Here is a 23,211-nt window from a genome sequence, read left to right as displayed (position 1 = left end):
GGAGTTCTCGAGTAAGTATTAAAGGTTTTAAACACACATCAATACTAAATTGATGAGAAAATACTTAACAATTTATCAAATGTTTTTGTTCGCATAGTGTTGCACGGTACTAGAAAAGTATTGCGATACCCTGCTATTACAAACGGTATGGACTTTTATTAGTACCGGTACTTTAAGGAGGACAGCGCCAACATGAGCTGTATTTCTTAATGTGCATGGATGTGTGACAGCTGGTGTCAGGACGTGTGTGTAGAGCTCTGCTTCCACCGTTCACTAAACATTGGAAGTAGAAGAGTTAAATACGCGCAGCGCATGACAGAGAAAGCAGAAATATGCGCGCATGAGAAGAAAAAGCGCGGCACGGCGGCACGGGACGAGCTCGTGCTACCAGACTCTGACCTGAAGCGCGCGCACACGCCATTCAGACAACAAACATGCGATCGCCATTCAGTTCTTTCACGGATTATTATTTGGGTTTGAATTGTCAAACATATGTAAAAATGCACGGTCTGGCGACGAGTATTGAGGTAAACACAGTCGGATATGTATTTAGTGAACGTGCTGAGGTAATTAGATCCGTGCAGGTCTTACTACAGACCTAATATTATTACAGACTGATAATAATGTGATCTCTGTGAGGATGTTCACACTGGCATGTTATTATAGCAATAAGAGAAGGAATGGTCAAAACCAGGGCAGGAACAAGCTGGCCAAGTGAATTTTTAGTGAAAACAAAAAAAATGAATAATAAGTTCTGTTGTCATGTTATTCATATTATCTGTTTTGTTTTTTGTTTTTTAACCGTGGTATCGATTTAGTATTGAGGTATTTTAGTCTGGCATCGTATCGAAGTCATAATTTTGGTATCGTGACAACACTATGTTCGCATTAAAGAAGGTCCTTAACTGTCATGAAATGTCACAATGCAAAACGTGTCTAACAATTAGCTTCGTTGTCTTTGGGGAAAAAAAAATAATACTTTTCAGATCATTGTAATCTGAATGCATTATTGACAGGTAACAGCAGATTCACCCAGAACAGCCATGGAAAATGTAGTGAAAGAGACCAATTTGATTTAAAAGGACACTTCCAACCAGTGAAGCGACAAACAGCTATCATCAATCTTTTGTTTACTGCAATATTAATGTGTTCATGCCAACCAAGCTTTCCTGTAGCTCAACCAGTATAGCATGGTGCTAGCAACGCCAAGATCTTGGGTTCGATTCCCAGGGAAAGCAAGACCTGACAATAATGTAAAAATGTGTACCTTGAATGCAGTGTAAGTCGCTTTGGATAAAAGCGTCTGCCAAATGCGTAAATGTAAATGTAACCATCGTAACAAGTACAGGATTTCCCAAAGTAACTACAAGAATGAGAATCATCTGATTGCATCACACCATGAGTTTATCATAAACAGGAAAAACAAGATCTCTTGTTCCTTTATACATTCATTACACTGACTCAACTTTACCTGAAAATAAGTTTTAAAATAGTTTTAATAACTTTTCTAATCATGACTTAATGTCCAGTAAAGACAGTGTGACATACAGGACTTTTCACTTTTGGATATTGTACAAATTTCTATAATGAAAATTATCAAAGTTTCAAGGATTGTCTGTGCCATACTGTCAACTGTCTTAATGAGAACTCTTGACTATATTTGCATTTACATTTATGCATTTAGCAGACGCTTTTATCCAAAGTGACTTACAAATGAGGAGTACAGGAAAGCGATCTGTCACGAAGAAAAAAATGCCCTAAATACAAAGATTTGGATATTATACAGAGTAGCAAAATCTAGAAAAGGCCCTCCTTTTCTAAAAAGAGAAAAATAAAGGAGGAAGAAAGGATTTTTTTATTTATTTTATTTAATAAGATTAAGTGCTCATGGAAGAGATGAGTTTTAACCTTAACTATTTAAGTCGCATTGCACTCAAAAAAAAAAAAAAAGTTTACATTCAGTTTGCATTGCTTTAATTCACTAATAACTAAAAAGAGACATATAGCATGTAATTTGGTTTAAGCCAAGGTGGGGTTCCTCCATCACTGATAATTTAATTGCATCTTGCAAAACAAAAAGCACACCAGTAAATATCCTACCTGGGAATATGAGGACAATGACGAAAGCGTCTAATCTCTCTCAGAAACAAAATGCTAGGCTCAATCAAATGTAGCATATTGCCTTTTGCAACTACACAGTAACAAAATGACCCAGTATGTTAAGCACTGACAAAATGGATCTAACCACACTAAGTGATTTACCCTGGCTGCTAAGTAAATTTGGTTACCTCTAAGTAAACGTGGTATCTGCGCAACATTTGCACGTGAATATAATGTGCGGTTATACTGACTGTGATGTGTTCTGGCAAAATGCAATACATTATAATTATAAAAACCATTCAAATAAATGTCATACACAATTAGGATGATTTAATCTGTAAACTTAAAAGGAACACAGTATGGGGGGAGGGGGAGGTAAACCATGTGTTAAAGTGATAGTTCACCCATAAATAGCTCACCCACATGTCGTTCTAAACCTGTAAGACTTTTGTTTATCTTCGAAACACAAATGAAGATATTTGCAATAAAATCTGAGAGATTTCTGTCCCTACATTGACAGTCCAGCCAGCTACCAATTTGATGATTCAAAAAGTTCATAAAGATATCATAAAATCTGTGTATATCAAGTGACTTAATCCAAATATGATGAACATGTTGAATTTAGGCCTTTATTTACACACAAACTTTCATCAATGCATAAATCAGGGGCCTGGGGCCCGTTCTTCGTACCTCACTTAATACATCTGAGATGATTTGACAGATCCCAGATCATTTAATCATGATTACTGATCTCTGGGTAATTTGGTTCTTCAAACGAATTTGCCGATTGGATTAAAATATCTGGATTAAGTTCTCTGAGATCACTGCTCGTGCCTGTGTTCCCTGAAGAGGGCAGATGCATCGATACTCGAAACCACGATCAGCAATGCAGCGATTGGCTGGCGTCAAGACAACGAATGACATCATATAATTAAAAAAGCCACATGGCAAAAAACTTGTCAACGAAAAGAAAGAAGAAGAAAAAACACGAATTTCTGGATCTTTACAAGGAAACAGACAAACAACCAAACCAACATAAAAGTTAGATAAATTAAATGTGCACTGTTTTTATTCACAATTTTGTTATATTTGAACACACTTTATATCATTATTTCAATGTATTAATTTCATTTTTTAATTCAATTTGAAGCAGATTTGTTATGTGACAGTATTAATTAAAGTTTCTTAACTATCAAGATCAAATTATCTGCATTTCTTGAGCTGCATCAAGCCACTCCCATAATATTCGTCATCATTAAAATTAATGCACAACGGAGATTAACTGCACAATGTGTGTAAACCTCCAATACAGCTATAAAGGAATTATTCCATCAAAATTCACAAATAATTGTGTCTAACTGTCTATAGTATTATACGCAAATTTTACACAACATTAAAATATTATTTTCAAATAAATTTTTATATCTATTACTATTTTGAATTATTATTGCCCCTGGTTCAGTAATGAAGTCTTGTAATAAAGTAGCAGTGGCTGGGACAGATTTTAAGTATCACCTCAAAATGCAATTTAATCCTGTTTACATGAAATAAGCCGCTCCTGAGCAGGTTTAAGCTAACGGATCTGTTGCTATGACAGCAAGTCCAGGATGAGCTTTGAAGAACCAAACAATCCGAGATACCAAGCCAAATCATATCTCTGACACAAAGTCACTCCCCCAGTTTCTCTTGCTGCAAATTAAAGGTCACTCCATAGTAAAAGATTTTAAAATACAAAATTGTGTGGCTTTTAGCGATGATGATTATGTATTATTTTAATTATTATACCCATAATCTATTCTACATGAGAAAATGTTCAATCATTATTATTAAACATTTAGTTTAAATGAACAAACTTATATACAGATAATGTCATATACCGGTAAATAAGATTTGGAATCAGTAGAAAAAGCTTTAAAAATAACTACCGTACATGTGAGTTTACATGTCAGAGTCTCTGTATATCTATATCTAAGCTCAAGTTAGTTGATTATATATCAATATCATGATTATATATCACTTGTTACCTGCCTCGTTCCCTTATCAGACAATGACTTAGGCAGTGTTTGTGTAAAATCTACAGCAAAAAAAAGAGAGAGCGTCGGTGAGAACTAAGCAAATATTTAATTACTGCATTGGTAACTTTTTTCTAGAAATAACACAAACACTGACCAGCTAATGCAACTTTCAGACGCCATGTTTTTTTCTAGCTTAACTGTAACTGACTGGAACGCATAAGAATGCTGGTTATCAAAAGTAGCACAGTATACATTTATGCTGCCTTCAATCAAATAAAGGTATCCCAGGTGACAGGAAGTGACAAAGTTGATTGATATATAATCAATTAAAGGGGGGGTGAAACACTCAGTTTCAGTCAATCTCATGTCAATCTTGAGTACCTATAGAGTAGTATTGCATCCTTCATATCTCCGAAAAGTCTTTAGTTTTATTATATTTATAAAAGAAATATAGGCTGTACCGAGTCTTTCCGGAAAAAACCGAGCGCCTGGAGGCGTATCGTGTGGGCGGAGCTAAAGAATGACGATCGCGAACAAAGCGGTGACGTCCTCAAGCGTGGAGAAACCCATGGCTATCTCAGCTTATACAGATAATGATCCAGAATCAAATCTGAGGCAGAAATAAATTGAACAGGAAAAACCGCAACATCAGGACGTCCGTCTCTGTGGTATGTACTGTATTTAGGGGCCTTTGTGTGTCTTTACTCGCATTTTATGAGGACATGATTCGGTTTATATGACTATTGTATGCGACTAGACCTTAGAGGTAAGTTAGCAAGCAAACCGGTTTTGCACGTCAGACTAGTGTAACGTTATACAACAGAGCACAGCAATGCACTAACCGTTAGCGCATTTGAATGATGAAGCACGCAATCGTGTCGTTTACTGATGTTTACTCATGCGAAGGTAGTCAACAGCACAGACATTTGAAGCAGTTTTACTCACCGGCTGCTTCCAAAGCAGGACCAAACCTTTATCGCTGGGACCGCTCCGTCAAAAACACACTTCTTTGGTATGATTTGGTGAAGTCCTGGGACAGCAGTGGCGTGTAAATCCACTTTGAGACGCGACTGAAACGATGTTCTGAAGCTTCCCGTCATTTCTGCGTTCAAATAGGTTCAAATGCAGCGCTGCCTTCCCGGAATGCTGTGCTGAAGCGTTGAAGTCGCTTGACGTCACTCATAGGAATAAAGTGGAGCGCGGCGCGCGACAGAAGTCTTCACGGAGGACTGGATCTGCACCTGAGAGCAGTGTTTACGGCGTGCATTTCCTCTCTCGCTCTAGTGACGCGCGCACACCCTACGGGGAGAAGAGCCCGTACGGCCCATACAAGGACCTTCCTCTCTATTAACGTCAAGTAGACCCATACTCGAAAAAAACTCTCTGAAACTTGTGAGAAACCGGAAGGAGTATTTTTGACAGAAATACTCCATCAAACGTCCAACATTAGTTTTTGAAACTTTGTCTATGTTTAGGATGGGAATCCAAGTCTTTAACAGTGTAAAAAGCTCAGTATGCATGAAACAGCCCCCCCCCCCCCCCCCCCAACTAACTTTACAACTTTCACTTTAACTGATATAGCAAGATACATTTTTTTCTTGCTGTGTAAATTAATTTACCATATTCTTTAATCTCTTCATCTTCGGCAGAAGAGAGAAAATAATTTTGATGATTCTCTAGCAAGAAGCGAGTTTTTCTATTTTAGAGAGTGTGATTGGCTGTCACACTTTCATGTGCACACACTCTGAACTCAGCATCAAAGCCTGAGCTGACAAAGAAAATTGAGGATCAGCATCGTAGTACAAACAAAGCCTGATTGAATTGGTTTGGTTTTGTCATCTTTTGAAACTAATCCTCTATGAGTTTGTTCAACTACCATCATGGTGTAAGCCCCAGTTATGGCAAACGAAAGCACAAGCATGTTCACAGTGTTGGGAGTAACTAGTTATATGTAACTAGATTATGTAATTTAATGACAAAATAAATGTAAACAGTTACAATTACTAAGAATTTTTGGGTTGAACTTCTGTTTATGCACACTGATCAATGTTTATATGTAAAAAAAAACAACAACAAAAAAAAAACACCTTAATTCAATCTGTTCTAAAGTGATTGTGTCTTGTGACTTTTGGCCTAAACTGCTTGAAGTAGTTGCATGGACTGTCAAAGGACATGTTGTGTCAAAGTCTGTTCCCTCCATGTTCTATGAACTGCCTAATCCGAAACCCACCTGTAACCCAAAGGGGAAACATAGCGGGAACCAAGGAACAGACTTCAACATTAGATGGACAAATTAACAAGAGTCTCACAGGTTTAGAAAAGAGAGGTGAAGGTGAGGATTTTTCTTAATTTTTTTGGGTGAACTAACCCTGAAAACCCTAATAAGTTGATTTAACTCAATTAATTTGAGTAAACTCGTCTCCTCAATTCAACTGAGTAATGGAGTCTCCCAAAACTTTTATATTTAAGTTCACTTAATTTGGTGCTCATGTTCACTGTACTTAAATTGGTAAGTTCACCAAACTTGGTACAGCAGTTCAGTACACCATGCTGGGTTCAACCAACTTCCCTATGGGTCCCAACATGCATTGCGGCATGAATAAATTATGCATCTAAATTGTGACTAATTTTCTTTGATTCTTACTATTTGCTTTTACTTTTGCTGTTATGTTCTGATGTTTTTGTAGCTTGTTTTATGTTTAGAGTTGCTCTTTTCATCAGAATGTTTTTTTTATTTTTTTATTTTTATTTTATTGTCACCGTTGTAGATTCATACACCGATTCTTGATGTGTGTGTGGGTCTAACTAATGCCGTAGATTTACATTTTTAGTGCAAATAATAAATTAAATAAATACATTGTTCAATTACCACAACAGTGAAGGATCTCATGGCTATTAATATTAATATTTTAAAAATATTATAAACCGCTTTGAGAATTAGAGCATTAGAGTCTGCATGATATCAAGGATTTTGTTAATACGTGATGATGTTATCATCATCAATGTATTAACAACATCACTTGATGATATTTTCTCTTGACTCTTTGTTCCTTAACAAATGTGTCTCACAAACACAAGCAGCCATAGAACTATTAATATTACACAGTCAAGGGTCAAGAGCCCAACTAAAGCAAACACTTATCTCCATCATGGTGACTTTAAATGAAACTATTATTTTCATTAAAAAACTTAGTTTAGTAATTTACAATTTTTTTTCTTAACGAATTTAAGATTGCATCACAATGAAAACGTCTCCATCTTATTTTGAATCAGCAACAGACGAAGCGAAAAGGACCACCTTTTATAAATGTCCTCCAATCAGTGAATTAGTTCTCGTTGCCAGACAGAACTCCTTGCATGGCCAATCACATCAAAGCAAGACCAGAGTGAGTTTTTTTATGATTAATTATGATTTTGAGTTCATACAACTTAAAATCTTAAGTTTATGCATTTTGTAGGTTAATAAGTTATGCTAACTTATATTTTTGAGTTTTTGGACTAAACTAAATATTTTGTCAAGATTACTTGATTTGTTTAAGTAAAGACAACATTAGGGTTTACAGTGCATACTGAAACAGCCAGATCTATAGCAAGTTTTTGTAGTGAAATGCATCCACTGGCGAAGCAAGAACTATTTGCACTGACTTATAGAGGGGTTGTTGACGTGACATGGCATTTTCAGTGTCACACAAGATAAAAAATGTATATAATTAGTATTGTCATAATTTAAAATTCAGTAAATGGTTAAAAAATTATTTTCTTTCACGGACCTATTAATATAAAAAGCTTTGCATTCAGATTTTTTAATTTTTTAAGCCAAATCTCAAAATTGTCTTATGATGTGGTGGTTTAAAAAAAATGGTAACTTGTATCAATTAAAAAGCGTACAATATTAATAAATACTTTTTACAAGTGTGTCTAGTAAATTACTTTTTTCACCCATATATTTTTTAAATCATAGGAACCTGATACATTTTGTCACTGCAAACTATGGCTGTGTCCGAAACCAGGAAAATGCTGCCTTCAGAGTTCACATTTCAAGGTAGGAAGGCATCAAGACAAGTCCAAATCTAATGTTCACTTCCTGTCACCTGAGATACCTTTATCTGATCGAAGGCAGCATAAATGTATCCTGTGCTGCCTTTGATAGCCAGCAGTCTTATGCGTTCCATTCAGTGACAGTTGAGCAAGAAAAAAACATGGCGTTTGAAAGTTGCATTTGCTGGTCAGTGTTTGTGTCATTTCAAGCAAAAATGCAGTAATTAAATATTTGCTTAGTTCTCACTGAAGCTCTCTCTATTTTGCTGTAGATCATTGAACTGTTACACCGCCTTAGAAGTCTGTCCAAAATCAGTTTTGTGGGGTGCATTCATGCACAAACACTGCCTAAGTCATTGTCTGATAAGGGAGCGAGGCAATAAGTCAGCTGCCTGACACAGCCTGTTCTCTAGTGTGACACCATATCATGATATTAAATCAAGCAATTCGACAAATTGAATTAGTTGAAGGACCCCATTCAAGGTAGTGTTGCTGTGAAGGTCATGATGTACACATGGTGAGATTTTTGGAACCACTATAAAAGTGTTAATTACGGTTGTCCTGTGGTGCGACACCAGTGCATCCGCACAATGCATTGGAACAGCCTAATTTCCAAAATTGATTCAATTTTATTTTATTTTTTTCCTCCATTCTACAAACAAAACCCCATAATGTTTGTTTAAAACCTTTGTAAAGGTATTAAAAAATTAAAATGTCACATGTACATAAGTATTCACAGCCTCAAGTCTTTTTGAGTATGATGCTACAAGCTTGGCACACCTCTTTTTGGGCAGTTTCTCCCATTCTTCTTTGCAGGACCTCTCATGCTCCATCAGGTTGCACAGTCATTTATGATCTGTCTAGAAATGTTCAATTGGGTTCAAGGCTTGGCTTCTTCCCCAATCCCTCAGTTTTGACAGGTACCAAACTCTAGAGTCCTGGTAGTTCCAAACTTAATTTATGGATGATGGAGGCTTCTGTGCTCAATAGGACCTTTAATACTGCAGAAATTTTTCTGTACCCATTCCCAGATCTGTGCCTTGATATAATCCTGTCTCAGAGGTCTACCATCAATTCCTTGGACTTCATAGCTGTGTTTGTGCTCCGACATGCACTGTGGGACCTTATAAAGAAAGGTGTGTACCTTTCCAAATCATGTCCAATCAACTGAATTTACCACAGATGGACTTCAATCAAGTTGTAGAAACATCTTAAGGATGATCAGTGAAAACAGGATTTTTTTAATTTGCAAATATTTCAAACAAACGTTTCATATTGTCATTATGGGGTATGTCAATACTTGCCGCATGCACTGTATCTTAATTCTTTCTATTTCACACCACAGGACACATTTCAGTAAAAAAAAAAAAAGTAAAACATTTTTTTAAAGAAACAGTGAAAGATTTGAAAATATTTGAAAGATTTTAATCATCTTCAAGCCATCCTAGGTGTATATGACATTCTTCATTCAGAAAAATACAGTCAGAGTAAAATAACTATTCCAGCAAAGGCCTTCTGAAGCGAAGTGGTGTTTTGTTTTATTGGCTAGAATCTAGTTATTTTAGTTTAGTTTTAAATACGGTTATTTTCTCACACAAACACTTTGCTTCGCTTAAGATTGCCTTTATTAACCCTCCGGAGACATGTGGAACACTTTTATAATGGATAGACATGTATGGACTTCAAAACAGAAACATTCACTGACATTATAAAGCTTAAAAGGGTTAGTTCACCCAAAAATGAAATTTATGTCATTCCACACCTGTAAGACCTCCGTTCATCTTCAGAACACAGTTTAAGATATTTTATATTTAGTCCGACAGCGTGTAGGCACACTATACTGTCCATGTCCAGAAAGGGAATAAAAAAACATCATCAAAGTAGTCCATATGTGACATCAGTTAGTTAGTTAGAATCTCTTGAAGCATCGGAAATATCAACAACTACGACTTTATTCAGCATTGTCTTCTCTTCTGTGTTTGTTTTCAAACTTCAAATAAAAATTCAAACACTTGCATTGATACAAGATTCGGATCACCAATGTCACGTTTGACACGCGATCCAAATAATGAATCAATACGCTGATTCATGACCATTTGAATCTTTATTTAAGGTTTGAAAACAAACGCAGAAGAGAAGACAATGCTGAATAAAGTCGTAGTTTTTGTTATTTTTGGACTGAAATGTATTTTCGATGCTTCAAGAGATTCTAACTAACTAACTGATGTCACATATGGACTACTTTGATGATGTTTTTAATTCCCTTTCTGACATGGACAGTATAGTGTGCCTAAACTTAGATACGCTGTCGGACTAAATATAAAATATCTTAAACTGTGTTCCGAAGATGAAGGTCTTACAGCTGTGGAACAACATTAGGGTGAGTCATTATTTTTGGGTGAACTAACCCTTTAAAAGACAGGACATGTTTTCATGTATTCGTCTGAAAGAAGAACATCTATAGACCTAGGATGACTTGAGGATTAATAAATCATGGGGTGAATCATTTTCATTCAATTTGGGTGAACTATCTCTTTAATCAAACTGATGACTAATCAAACTTAATAATTAATAATCAAACTTAATAAGAATTCAGCTGGGTGGGCAACTATTTGAGATGTGGAAAAGTTACAAATAACTATTGATCAGAACATATTCTAAATATCTGTACAAGTGTACCATGCAAAGTGTATGGAATAAGTCACACATGATGACAATTTGCTATGAGTGTCACAGTCCAGACCACTGCTTGCAGCAGTTGTTGTCACATGATACCTGTTAATTTTCTCATCGTTGATCAGGATTACCCAATCACTATGGAGCTAGAAATAGGACTAAATGATCTGAATTTGAATTGTATAAATCTGAATTATTGACAAGTGTAATCTAACCAAATTGAATATTATGTTGCATTTTACATAGTTCTGAATTTGAATTTTTTTAAATGTTGAATATAGAACCTTTGAAATTGAACACATCTAAAATGTTTTTATGTCGAAATTGTTTAGACATGTATTTTCAAACAGCAGATATTTTGTTCTGAATTAATAGACTGGAAATATTCAGTTTTTGAAAATACAGATTCAAAATTTCAGATGAAGAAGAAATTCAGATCATCAAATTCAATATTCTAAAATTCAGATCATCAAATTCAATATTCTAAAATTCAGATCATCAAATTCAATATTCTAAAATTCAGATCAACAAATTCAATATTCTAAAATTCAGATCATCAAATTCAATATTCTAAAATTCAGATCAACAAATTCAATATTCTAAAATACAGATCATCAAATTCAATATTCTAAAATTCAGATCAACAAATTCAATATTCTAAAATTCAGATTGCAGAAATTCAGATCTTACAGAAAGTAGGCCAGAGGTCATCATCAGGGAAGAGTAAAGGATGTCAGAAAAATCCACCGGAGCACCATCTGATCATTTCATTTCCTATTTGTAATGGAATAAAGAGAAAAGATCGAACAACCCCTTTATACTTTTTTGTTTATTTTCGATTAATGCACAGAAAAAGAGATTTCGGCTAGATTTCTCATTTTTCGTTCGTGGTTTACAAATCGCTGATTAGTGAAGAAAATCTAAGCATTTGACGTCATCTGTCGTTCTCCATGGTTGAATCCAAAATCGCCCCCTAAACCCTCACTATACCCTACTTTAGTCCACTAATACATGCAGTTAACTTGAACGAGTGAATGAATGTTTTCTTTCGGGGGTGGGGGGTGAAGTTGTTAACAATAATAATGGGAAATGCTCTAATGATGCGTGACCTATTTTTTAACAGTCTATGGTGTGACATTCACAGATCACTGTAGCCCTCAGTTCAAGCAAAAGGCAGCGCTCACGACATGAACGAATCACCTCCGCTTTACAGCGCGAGAGAAATCATGAATGAACACACAGGGCTGTCTGTAAGGGCTCCACATTATCTTTGTCTGGGACAAATCGAGGGTTTTACTTTCCCGACAGGACAAATAAAACATTAAAATAACCAGATAATAATTTATTTATTATTATATTCAATGTAAACAGCGACTGATAATGGAGTGTATCTCTGGTAACAAAGTCACATTGAGGCTGGCGCTGCCTGTCTCTTTGTGAGACATTTGTGGAGAAATCAAAACAAGTGAGCAGCAATATAAACGATTTCAAATAGCTACATTGCAATCCTGAATTGTGTAGCATAATTCATTATTAGGTAATTACATTTTAGACTCAAAAAACTTCTTTTGTTCTTTTTCAACTATGATTTCACTGACGAATATAGTTCCAAAGGAACAACACTCAGCGATGTGTTTTGAACTGAATGAATCAGCGTTTTGAATGAATCATTTGAATGAACGACTCAATGACTCACTCATTAAGACGATCACTTGCTGCCACCTATTGGCGGTTTAGTTTCATGTTTAAAAGTATCATTGCATTTTTTTATTTGTATTTTCAAACATTTAGAACATCAATCTCATAACATTATTTATTGCTGTTTTATTTTTGCAGTTTAAATTAATTAATTTGATTGGTAAAAGCCCTAGTGTCTTACTATTATAACTGCATTTATTAATCAAATGTAAGAATTGAACATGAAATGCATACATTTAATAAGATTTAAAAAATGGCCTTTATAAAATGACATAACGCCCTGGGGTAAATATCACAAATATGCAGATTTAATTAGGCCTATGTAAAACCTGATAAAGCACTGATGAGAATATTGCTTCAAAATCAATATATTTATACCACCAAAAATTCCCCCAATACACTCTACAGTACATAAAATTTACTCTGTACTCTACCTGATAGGCCGGATTTTGAAACTTGTTTGCAGGTATTGAGGGTATAGGGGGCGATTTCAGATTCAGCCCAGGTCTGTTCAACAAAATAGTAGTCTTATAGCAGTAGAAGACTACCGCTTCTTAAACTGTACTGGGCAGGTCCTAGATCAGGCAACTTTTCTGTGCAACTTAACCCATTTCACAGAAAAAAAATGTTTATCTGATATATAAAATATTAATCAGTACCCAACCTTATTTAAGTGTGCGGTAAACCACGTGAAAAATGAGAAATCTAGCCGAAATCTCTTTTTCTGTGCATTAATCGAAAATAAACAAAAAAGTATAAAGGGGTTGTTCGATCTTTTCTCTTTATTCCATTACAAATAGGAAATGAAATGATCAGATGGTGCTCCGGTGGATTTTTCTGACATCCTTTACTCTTCCCTGATGATGACCTCTGGCCTACTTTCTGTAAGATCTGAATTTCTGCGATCTGAATTTTAGAATATTGAATTTGATGATCTGAATTTTAGAATATTGAATTTGATGATCTGAATTTCTTCTTCATCTGAAATCTTGAATCTGTATTTTCAAAAACTGAATATTTCCAGTCTATTAATTCAGAACAAAATATCTGCTGTTTGAAAATACATGTCTAAACAATTTCGACATAAAAAACATTTTAGATGTTTTCAATTTCAAAGGTTCTATATTCAACATTTTAAAAAATTCAAATTCAGAACTATGTAAAATGGAACATAATATTCAATTTTGTTAGATTACACTTGTCAATAATTGAGATTTATACAATTCAAATTCAGATCATTTAGTCATATTTCTAGCTCCATATATTTCTAGCTCCATAAATCACAGTCGTTTTGATTAGAGTTAAGTTATAGGCGGGTTTAGAGTTAACGAATACGATTTAGAATTAAAATATTTCCAGTAAGACAAAAACGGAGAACAAACCTCGAGGTAGAATTAGGCGTTCTGCCCCGCCAGATTTGTTTCCACAGATGGAAGAGCTGGTTCTGTCTCATAGCACAATTAGCAAGTAAAATGTAGATTAAATTCAAACAAAACACCGATTATGCGAGCATGACAACAAATACCGACACAATCACATAAAATGTGCACGTGGTACAGTGCATTGGCGCGTATGCAGGGTAGGCTGTACCGCTTACGAGCACGAGAGGGCAGTCGCTTGAGCGTAATATGAGGAGCCGTATATGACACTAGGCTTGTTTGAGATGCGCCTTGCCTCGCCTGAAAGAAAGGCGAGACTAGGCGGCTGCAGTGAGGGGAGGAGTGAAAAAAGTTCAGGCAAGCCGGACAGTTCTCTCTTCTCGTAGTGGTTCAGACCATAGATATCCATAATAAAGGCTCAAACAAGCCTATACCCAGCGGTCCGCGAGAGACCGACAGTGCGCGAGAGATGCCGAAAGTGTGCAAGAGATACCCAGCGTGTCCGCGAGAGAGACCGAAAATGCGCGAGAGATGCCCAGCGTGTCCGCGAGAGAGACCGAAAGTGCGCGAGAGATGCCCAGCATGTCCGCGAGAGAGACCGACAGTGCGTCGGCATCACCTCAATCTGTTTAAAATTATTATTATTAGCCTACATATATTTATATGCTGTTTTATACTGTTCTGTATAACATACTTTTCTGTTATTATTACTTTGGTGGGGCAATTCTACTCTGTATATGTGGGCAAATGTGTCTGTAATGTCATGCCAATAAAGAAACTTGATCCGACTTGAACTTGCGCAACAGTGCGCAAAGGTTTGAACTAGTTTCCTTCAAGTTTAGTTAGGGTTTAGGCTATAGGCTATATACATTAGGCTACTATAACCAGTGGTTAAAGTGGGATTTGGCAGGCGGGGGAACCCTCAAATTTTGTGTAGGTGTAACAGAGAAAAATGACTCACCGTGGGACAACATAGGCTATTGTATATTGTGATATAGTAATATTTTTTGGGATAAGAGTGTCACTGTGGCATCAAGTGTCACAATACTTATTTCACGAGTTCACACTTACAAATAATTCAGATGGAATAAATGGTATGCGTATTTGGCGTGCTGTCCGAGGAGAGGGCTCCGAGCTCGGTATTTGGCCCGAACCCAGAGTACTCCCCCCGTATTTCTGGTTAGGAAAGTTAACCAGGTGCGTGTGAGGTAGAAGGGGTGGTGGAGGGATGCTGCAAACTTTGTCAAGGAACATTGGTGAGTTGACTGGGTATTTATGTGATCCTCCACTTGAGCTGATTGGTAGGCATGTTGATTACTGATTGTTGACAGCTGGTTGGAATAACATGATTAGGTAGATCATTTGAACGTGCTTCTCCCGAACTTAGTTTTTTAAGAAACATAATTTATTTGATAGCCTATATGGTTTTATTTTGGTCCATCATCTACATGTCTGGGTCAGCGAAGAAAGTAAACAGGTCCACCCATGTTTAGATTATGTTATATTAAGCATTTTCATAAGTATTTCTTATAATTTATTGAAGGTTAAAACGTTAGGTAAATAAATAAATATTTAATAAATTAATTCACAATACGTAGTCTACACACATTCATTATCTTATGCATTATTTAGCCTATTAATTGCACCTCTGAAAAATACTGGACTCTGGACCACTTCGGTCTCTCTCGCGCACTTTCGGTCTCTCTCGCGCACTGACTCTTGACCACATCGGTCTCTCTCGCGCACTTTCGGTCTCTCTCGCGCACTGACTCTTGACCACATCGGTCTCTCTCGTGCACTTTCGGTCTCTCGCGCGCACTTTTGGCATCTCTCGCGCACTGTCCGTCTCTCTCGCGGACACGCTGGGCATCTCTCGCGCACTGACTCTGGACCATGTCGGTCTGTCTCGCGCACTTTCGGCATCTCTCGCGCACTGTCGGTCTCTCTCGCGCACTTTCGGCATCTCTCGCGCACTGTCGGTCTCTCTCGCGAGGTTCGCTTCGCTTTTGTCATATACGGCGCCTCATAAAATGACAATGTGACACTGCGCTAGTCGGCTATCCACAGACAGGCTTTTTAAACATTTAATCCTGATTACTGAAATAAAGGGATAAACACATGAGCACCCAAATTTATGTTAGGGGAATATCACGCATAATAGCCATTTTGATTTAATTTCTACTTTCCTTTCGCCAGTTTATTTCACGATCCGCTTCTCTAGACATATCTGAATATAATAGCCTATACGACGACACGCTATATCTCTTGAACATAATATTTCTTTATTGTCTACCTATAACCTTGTGTTTCTGCCAGGACTCTACAGCAGCATCACTGTTGAGGTCATCACATACGACACGATGTGCCCGGCATGAACGCTATGAGTGAGAAAAAAAATGCACCGCAGCACCTGAGCCTTATTTTTAGTCATATGAACTGAACAAAAGTATCCCCGTGTATTTCGTTCTCTGTAAAACGTATTAGTGATCTCCGAAAAGGATCTTATTCTATTTGTAGAGCAGGCTTCGGATTATATGGCCGCTTCATCGGACGTAGTAGGGCTATATTGAGATCCATTCATTATTAAAGGATAGCGCTGCATAAAAGCGTCTTACCTGCATATCTGGATGGATGGTTTCGCTTGTGCATTCGAAACAGACATCATGAGCTCGCGTCGAGGCTTGTCTTTAACCCCGAATCCGTGTGTCGTAATGAAATAGACTGAGTCAGGCGGAGCGAGAGCTGCGGGTTTAAAGGGTGAATCGATTGGCCGGCTTCTTCCACTACTGTGGTGTAATATGTGATGAAATTCAAACTGCTGTTTGTTATTTCACATAAATACGGGATGTGAATCGTTTATCGATGCATGTAAACTGTTTTAGAAAGTTTACTTTCGTTTATTAACGGAAGTAATTACACATGGCGATCGTGAACTTCCCTCGTTCTCTAAAGCAAATAAACGTTTTTATATATGTATAAAAAAATTAACCATTTATAGCCTACATTATAGGCCTGGGTTTACCAACATGGTTATCTTTTTTTTTTTAAATGAGTAACAAAAATGTTCTACTTTACTCGATCGTTTCATTTATGAATACTTGAATTAAACCACCGAAAGGTGGCAGCAAAGACCAGGTTTTCCCGCGAGCATTCCTACCCAGCAAGTAATTCTGCATTTTAAGGACGTCTAGGCCTCTAAACACAGCCCTGACGTCTAGGAAATTTGGGCTGTCAGTAAAAATGTTTACGTCTAACCATAGCCTATACATCTAGGTGGTTCTAAAACCTTTCCTGGGGACCCTCAACCAGTGCACATTTTGCATGTCTCCCTCATTGGTGAGGGGCCCCCAGGACAGGTTTGAGAACCACTAGAACATGCTCATGTCAATGAAAGGCCTACATGATGGAACCCTCGCAAGTCATTTAGCCACAAAAAAACGCATACCATTGTTTATGTTATTTTGGCTAGAAGTGGGTTATTAATCATAGCCAGACTATATCTATTAACCTAGACGGTAAACGCTCGTCAAGCAGCTGTCCCTGATTGTTTGCATTTAGGTCTGTTTAGCAGACGCTTCTCGCGTAATTCCCAGTACATACGCCGTGGTGTTTTTATAAGTATATCTCTAATATGCCATGTGATCATACAAGTAGGCTGAATATCTGTAGCCTACCGCATTAGTCTACCACTGTTGAACAATTGTCTTCATTTGCGCGCCCAAATCATGTCGTTATTTATGGAGAATCCGTGCTTCTCCTTTGTGGCCTCTCTTTGCATGCCCTTAAACTTATTTTACATTCGCTTTTTAACAATAGCCTACATGGTTTTACTGCTAAACAGACTAAAAGCCTGAAAATTGTTTTGGAACATACATCTAGGCCTATTATTTTTCGCTATCTGTATCTTATTGACAATACATTTTCTGTTGTTCTTCCATATGCTTGTGAAGAAAACATGTTAATGAGAAGAAGACGGGTGACGCGTAAGGACGCGGGATTTGTATCCGGTTTAGGGCAGGATAGCAGAATAGACATTCAAAATTTAAATAAAACAGAGAGATTCCCAAGCCACGCCGTTATAACGTAACATCTGTCTGTAAATTGTAATCAACAATAGTTCTCTCTCTCTCTCTCTCTCTCTCTCTCTCTCTCTCTCTCTCTCTCTCTCTCTCTCTCTCTCTCTCTCTCTCTCTCTCTCTCTCATGATGACGTGATCTTACACCTGTATCTGGCGTTCGGGAGGGGTTGAGCGCACGCGTCCCCCACTAATCTGCCATGCGAACCAACATGGGGTCACAAATTGTCTTCATTTGCGCGCCCAAATCATGTCATTGTTATTTTTGATAGTGATTCCGTGCCTCACATTTGTGGCCTAGCTCTGTTTTTGCTCTTGTTCAGAAAGAATGATGAAAGGGAAACCAAGCTGTGTAGCCCGCAATTTTTATTATAAACTGTAGCATAACACATAAATACAAGTAAATACATAACACATCCCCCAAAAAAGAGATTTTAGTGAACAACACAAAGTGTTTACAATTAAATAATCTGCACCAACTCAGGATACTGAATGTGAGGTGCAAATGTTTTACAGTTATAACCCTTAGGGTTTTACTTAGGCGTTTTCAAAAGCCACCGACGATTTAACCCGAAATGGGGAATAAATCTAAACACGTTATGTACAGGTCACGCGCAGGATCTTTATGAAAACAAAACTATTTCAACGGGTCTGTTCCATTACTTATACACTGGACTGTAAAAAACAAGTATACAATACTTATATGTTATTTGATGACTCGTATTCATCAAGTAAATTTCAAAAGAGACAATATAGGTTGCGGATATGTACAATTCTGAAAGGCTTGCATTATAAAATCGTTTGTATGGTAGATCTACCAAGGTCTCCAGACTTTGGCATCGGCGATCAGTGCCACAGGCTGCGGTTGCCTGAGAATCTCAGCGTTGTTTTTTTCTGGGTTTACGTTTCTTGCGCTGGTAGATTTCAAATTCAGGAGTTTTTGCTGAATTTGTGACATCATTCTGGAGCTCTGTGCACAGCAGTTCTGGCAAGCCGGTGTCTTGGGCATCATCGAGCGCTGGATGAACTCGTTGACGCGATGGCGGGTTTCTGTGTCGAGGTAGGTTTGCGGGAGGCGAGCTGAAGCGCGCTGTAGGCAGGTTGTATACCCTTCTTTAAAACTAACGGCGCCATCTGTAAACAAAAATGCAAACAGTTTAGTATATTGCTTTGAAGCTATTTTACATTAGACGATCATAATATGAGCTGAAAGAGAAAATATATCCTATTTGAATCAAAAACTGACCTTTAGACGGAGTGGAGTGGATATCAGTCAGGAATCGAACGGTCATCTCCAAAACATCAGCTTTCTCCAGTTTGGAATAATGGCAGTTCTGAAATGGAAAACAGGCAACGGTAAGAAACAACGAAACGCAGCATTCCACGTTGAAGACAGGCTATCCGAATATAATGCATTTAGTATATGGGGGAAAAAAACTTACATCTTTGCCTGTGAGCGGGAGAATGAGCGCTTTCAATCGGTTGAGGCTCTCGTTGATGCGCGCTCGTCGTTTCTTCTCCAGTAAAGGTTTCAAGGTTTTTCTCAGTTCGTTCGCCTCCTTTCTCATGGCCACGGTGCGGGGCGCATAAGGCAGAGCAGAAACAGCAGTGGAGTTAGGAGTCATGTTGAGGTTGCTGTGGAAAGATCGTCTGTGCTGGATGGAGGGTCCGCGCAGGGTTTATATTCCCGACCGGCGCGTCATGGAAACGCCCCCACGCCTCAGACAACTCCTCTGGCCAAATAACTTTAGACTGTAGAACAAAAGGACGCGTCTGTTGCGTGTATAAATTATATTCCACTCTTAATCTCATTTTAAAAATCAATAAATAAACCGAGAAATATTGGTTTATATCCAATATTCTGTCATTTAATTTTGCTCTTTCCCCGTCATGTTAGTATATTTTGAATGATACATTTTACTTGTATTATATATTTAAACTTAGTTTAAATTTATATGTATTATTTGACCAATTTAACCAAACATGTAACATATGTTAGTGCATATGTTATAGCCTCCATATCTACTTTTTGTTTTGTTTTTACTGTTGAACAAACCAAAAGCATGACAACTGTTTTTGAACATTTTGCATCTATTATTTAACGCTATATTTTAATGGCAGTACTTTTTCTTTTGTTCTTTCATATAGATGCTTGCGAAGAAAACATGTTAATGAGTAGAAGAGGGATGCTGGTGACGCGTAAGGACACGGGATTTGGATCCAGTTTAGGGCGGGATAGGCATTCATAATTTAAATAAAACAGACAGATTCCCAAGCCACGCCGTTTTAACATAACATCTGCCTGTAAATTTTGATGAACAATAGTTTTCTCTCTCTCTCTCTCTTATGATGACGTGGGTCTTACACCTGTATCTCTGGCGTTCATAGGGAGGGGTTAAGCGCACGCGTCCCCAAGCGCACCACCAAGTTGCATTGCAATCCAATATGTGATCACTACATTCAACAAACAATGGTTTAACGTATAGTGCTTGTCTTCACACATAGAATCCATTCATTTGTTTGTTTTACATAATACGACGTTGACTATGCAAAAATCAATGTAGGCGTGTAAGGTGTGTCAGTTCTTGCGTACGCACGTCTGTTGTATGTTTTTACGTTCTGTTAGATTGTTGTAAATGCATAAAAAGTAAAAATATGTTTTACCCATGACAGTTTGTCAAATATTTTCAGCTAGGGGGCCTTGGAGCCCCATGGGATCCACGCGTCCAGCACGCGTCATGTAGAGGTCTCCAGATGGCCTCCCCTAAACCAACCCCCTTTTAATGATGGTGTAACTTGTGCCCCTCATCTTTCCTCAAGTTCCTAGCCTTTCGTTGTTTTCTAGAAGCTTTTTTGGCGTCGTTGACCCATCTGCATGCGCCACGTCAATAGTTTTGAATTACAAATGATCAAACAAAAGAGAAGCGTCATTCGTTTATTTTGCGCGCAAACATGTCGCTGTTTTTTCTCCTATATTAAATATCCAGTTAGGTGAATATGAAAAGTGCCATTTATATGCTAGTCTTTTTCAGTTTGAAACGCGTCTTGTTGTAGCAGAAATGTATGCCAGATACATTTTATAAATTCAATAAAATAAATAATAAAATAATAAAATAAAAAAAATACCATGGCTACGTTTAAAGAAAAAAGAAACGGGGAATGCAAAACCTACCTAAAATCAAATTTAGGCTATCTTACTTAAGCTATATGCAATCTTGGTTGTGACTTTTGTTTTATTTTATTGTTTTATTCGCTTTGCGCGAGTAGCCTAGGCTACTAATAAAATGAACACAAGGGAGCGTCAGAGTTGCGATGGCGCTTTTTCTCATCAGTACGTGCCCTGCACGCGTCCCGTTCCCCCAAGGGTCCTTTATTTAGGGAGCGTGTCAGCCAATGTTTCACTTAAAATGCGTTCAGTTACAACTCTTTTTGTTCCTTTTTGTATTTTAGCGTGGGTGCCCCATCTGTGGCATCAGCATAGCGTACACTCACACAGAGACCTTTTGTCTAAACTCATTCCAGTACGTGGGAACAAGGTAGTTTTGAGGAGCAAAAATCCAGTAAGATGAGCTGCACAAGCTGCACAAAACTCTAGTCGAAAACCCTTTGAATATACGAGTGGGGGATGTTACTAATGGCAGTTAACGGCATTTACTATTCACTATAATGTTTTTATTTGTTATTCGTCTGTCTGTGCCAGATCGTCTGCCATTCTAAAGATACATGCTCATGTATGTTGCCATATTCAGAAGAATATCTACCTATGCTGTTTACATTTGAATGTTGATTTTATATGGAAAAGTATTGAAAACTCTTCTAATAAACAGTTTTCAGTTGGGTATTGTAGTTTTTCTTTGAGGACAAATCTTAATACCCAACCAATAAGTTAAAGCATCCATGTGTAATGAGTTTGTGAGATCTTGTTGCAATATAGACATTTATAAAATTGTGCTCTTTTAACTTTCATTTTGATGTATTGTTAATACACAATACTAATTCACAAATAAACGACTAAAATCAGCTTTTTTGCATTATAATGTTCTGTTAACCACCAAAAAGGAAGGTGGTAAAACAGAAAGTCACATCATATTTTCATATAGTTCATAGAGTTCATATAGTTCAGAGTAACATAACACAATGTATAGAACATAACGCAAAACTGATTACATAAATGAGAAGAAACAAAATCATTTATATTAAATGTCAAATGTGCTGTCACACAGATCTGCAATTGTCCTTTTCCTGTTTTTCTCCATAAATTATATAATTAAAATATTTTCTTTCAAAAACTATACATTTGACAGTATTTTACAGTAAATTACATATAATGCTACACTGTAAAAATAAAAAAATAAAAATCAGGTTTCTAACTGAAAATTTTCATTTGACTGATCACATCTAAATTTTTCAGTTGGCCAAATTTCATTACTGTGAATTGATACAATTTAATTCACAGAAATGTAATTTGGCCAACTGAAAAATGTATGTGATCATAACATTTTCAATTGGAGACCTGATACATTTTTTTAAATTATTATTATTTTTTTACAGTGTATGGTAAACCAATTTTGCAGTTTTTGGTAAGGTAACTTATGACTAATAAATTAGGAACTGTTTATAAAACCATTAACACCATGTGATCTGAATACTCTGTAATTGTTGTAAACATATTTACATCAATTTCATATTACAAATCCTATGTATAATTTTCACAAAACATTTTCACAAACTAAGTTCATATAGTTGACACAGCCAACCAAGACTTTAATAAACTGCTCCAAAAAATGAAGGTAACACTTAATCATCACAATATAACACCAGTTAGACAGTCAATTCAACTTCACGGCTATCCATCTGTCCAATTAGGAAGCATAAGTGATTTTGAATCAGTTTCGACTGCTTTGGTGCAAAGGAAAGTGACAACAGGTGCACTGGAGAGGCAACAGCAAGACAACCCTGAAAAACGTATGGTGGCCAAATCTTTTCTCCTTATTCTTCCTGACTGATTTTTCTTTAGGTTTGTGTTTTGTTCGGGTCCTTGTCACTGTATGCACAATTAGGTTGCACAAGCAGTCCTGCTCCTCCATGGCACATCCACCCATGCCATCACAAGAAGGTTTGCTCCCAGCATGCTTTCAAGAGCATGGAGGTGACAGGCTGTTATATGAGGAGAGCTGGACATAGACGCAGAAGGGCTAACAACCCAGCAGCACAGTATTTGCTCCTTTGT

At 37.1% G+C, this 23,211-nt stretch overlaps 2 protein-coding genes across 4 annotated transcripts in view; both read right to left on the bottom strand.

The window, feature by feature from the left end:
- Nucleotides 1-16,695, bottom strand: part of acot7 (acyl-CoA thioesterase 7) — a 188,104-nt gene extending 171,409 nt beyond the window's left edge. Inside the window, exon 1 of one of the 3 annotated variants that reach the window (XM_067413156.1) lies at nt 16,522-16,695. In XM_067413156.1, the coding sequence (XP_067269257.1) occupies nt 16,522-16,571 (50 nt within the window). In that variant the 5' untranslated portion in view covers nt 16,572-16,695. Of the gene's footprint in view, nt 1-13,909; nt 14,109-16,521 lie in introns of those variants that run through there. The other 2 variants (XM_067413153.1, XM_067413155.1) reach the window with 2 other exon arrangements.
- Nucleotides 16,696-18,528: 1,833 nt separating this feature from the next.
- Nucleotides 18,529-19,687, bottom strand: hes2.2 (hes family bHLH transcription factor 2, tandem duplicate 2). The gene is made up of 3 exons (XM_067412512.1): nt 19,424-19,687; nt 19,228-19,315; nt 18,529-19,115 (listed from the first exon to the last, which is right to left on the bottom strand). Exons 1-3 carry the CDS (start codon nt 19,604-19,606, stop codon nt 18,796-18,798), a joined length of 591 nt encoding a protein of 196 aa, XP_067268613.1. The 5' UTR covers nt 19,607-19,687; the 3' UTR covers nt 18,529-18,795.
- Between the last annotated feature and the right edge of the window lie 3,524 nt (nt 19,688-23,211).

The sequence above is a fragment of the Pseudorasbora parva genome, chromosome 13 (genome assembly GCF_024679245.1).
Source record: "Pseudorasbora parva isolate DD20220531a chromosome 13, ASM2467924v1, whole genome shotgun sequence".
Lineage (NCBI taxonomy): Eukaryota > Metazoa > Chordata > Actinopteri > Cypriniformes > Gobionidae > Pseudorasbora > Pseudorasbora parva.
Note: the sequence above shows the minus strand (reverse complement) of the source record. Positions and strands in the feature narration are given on the sequence as shown.

Coding starts and splice junctions, on each gene's coding strand:
- hes2.2 (XM_067412512.1), bottom strand. CDS start 19,606: ATGACTCCTAACTCCACTGCTGTTTCTGCTCTGCCTTATGCGCCCCGC. Junction 19,316..19,423: donor TCCCGCTCACAGGCAAAGAT/GTAAGTTTTTTT, acceptor TTTCCATTTCAG/AACTGCCATTATTCCAAACT. Junction 19,116..19,227: donor CCACTCCACTCCGTCTAAAG/GTCAGTTTTTGA, acceptor TTTTGTTTACAG/ATGGCGCCGTTAGTTTTAAA.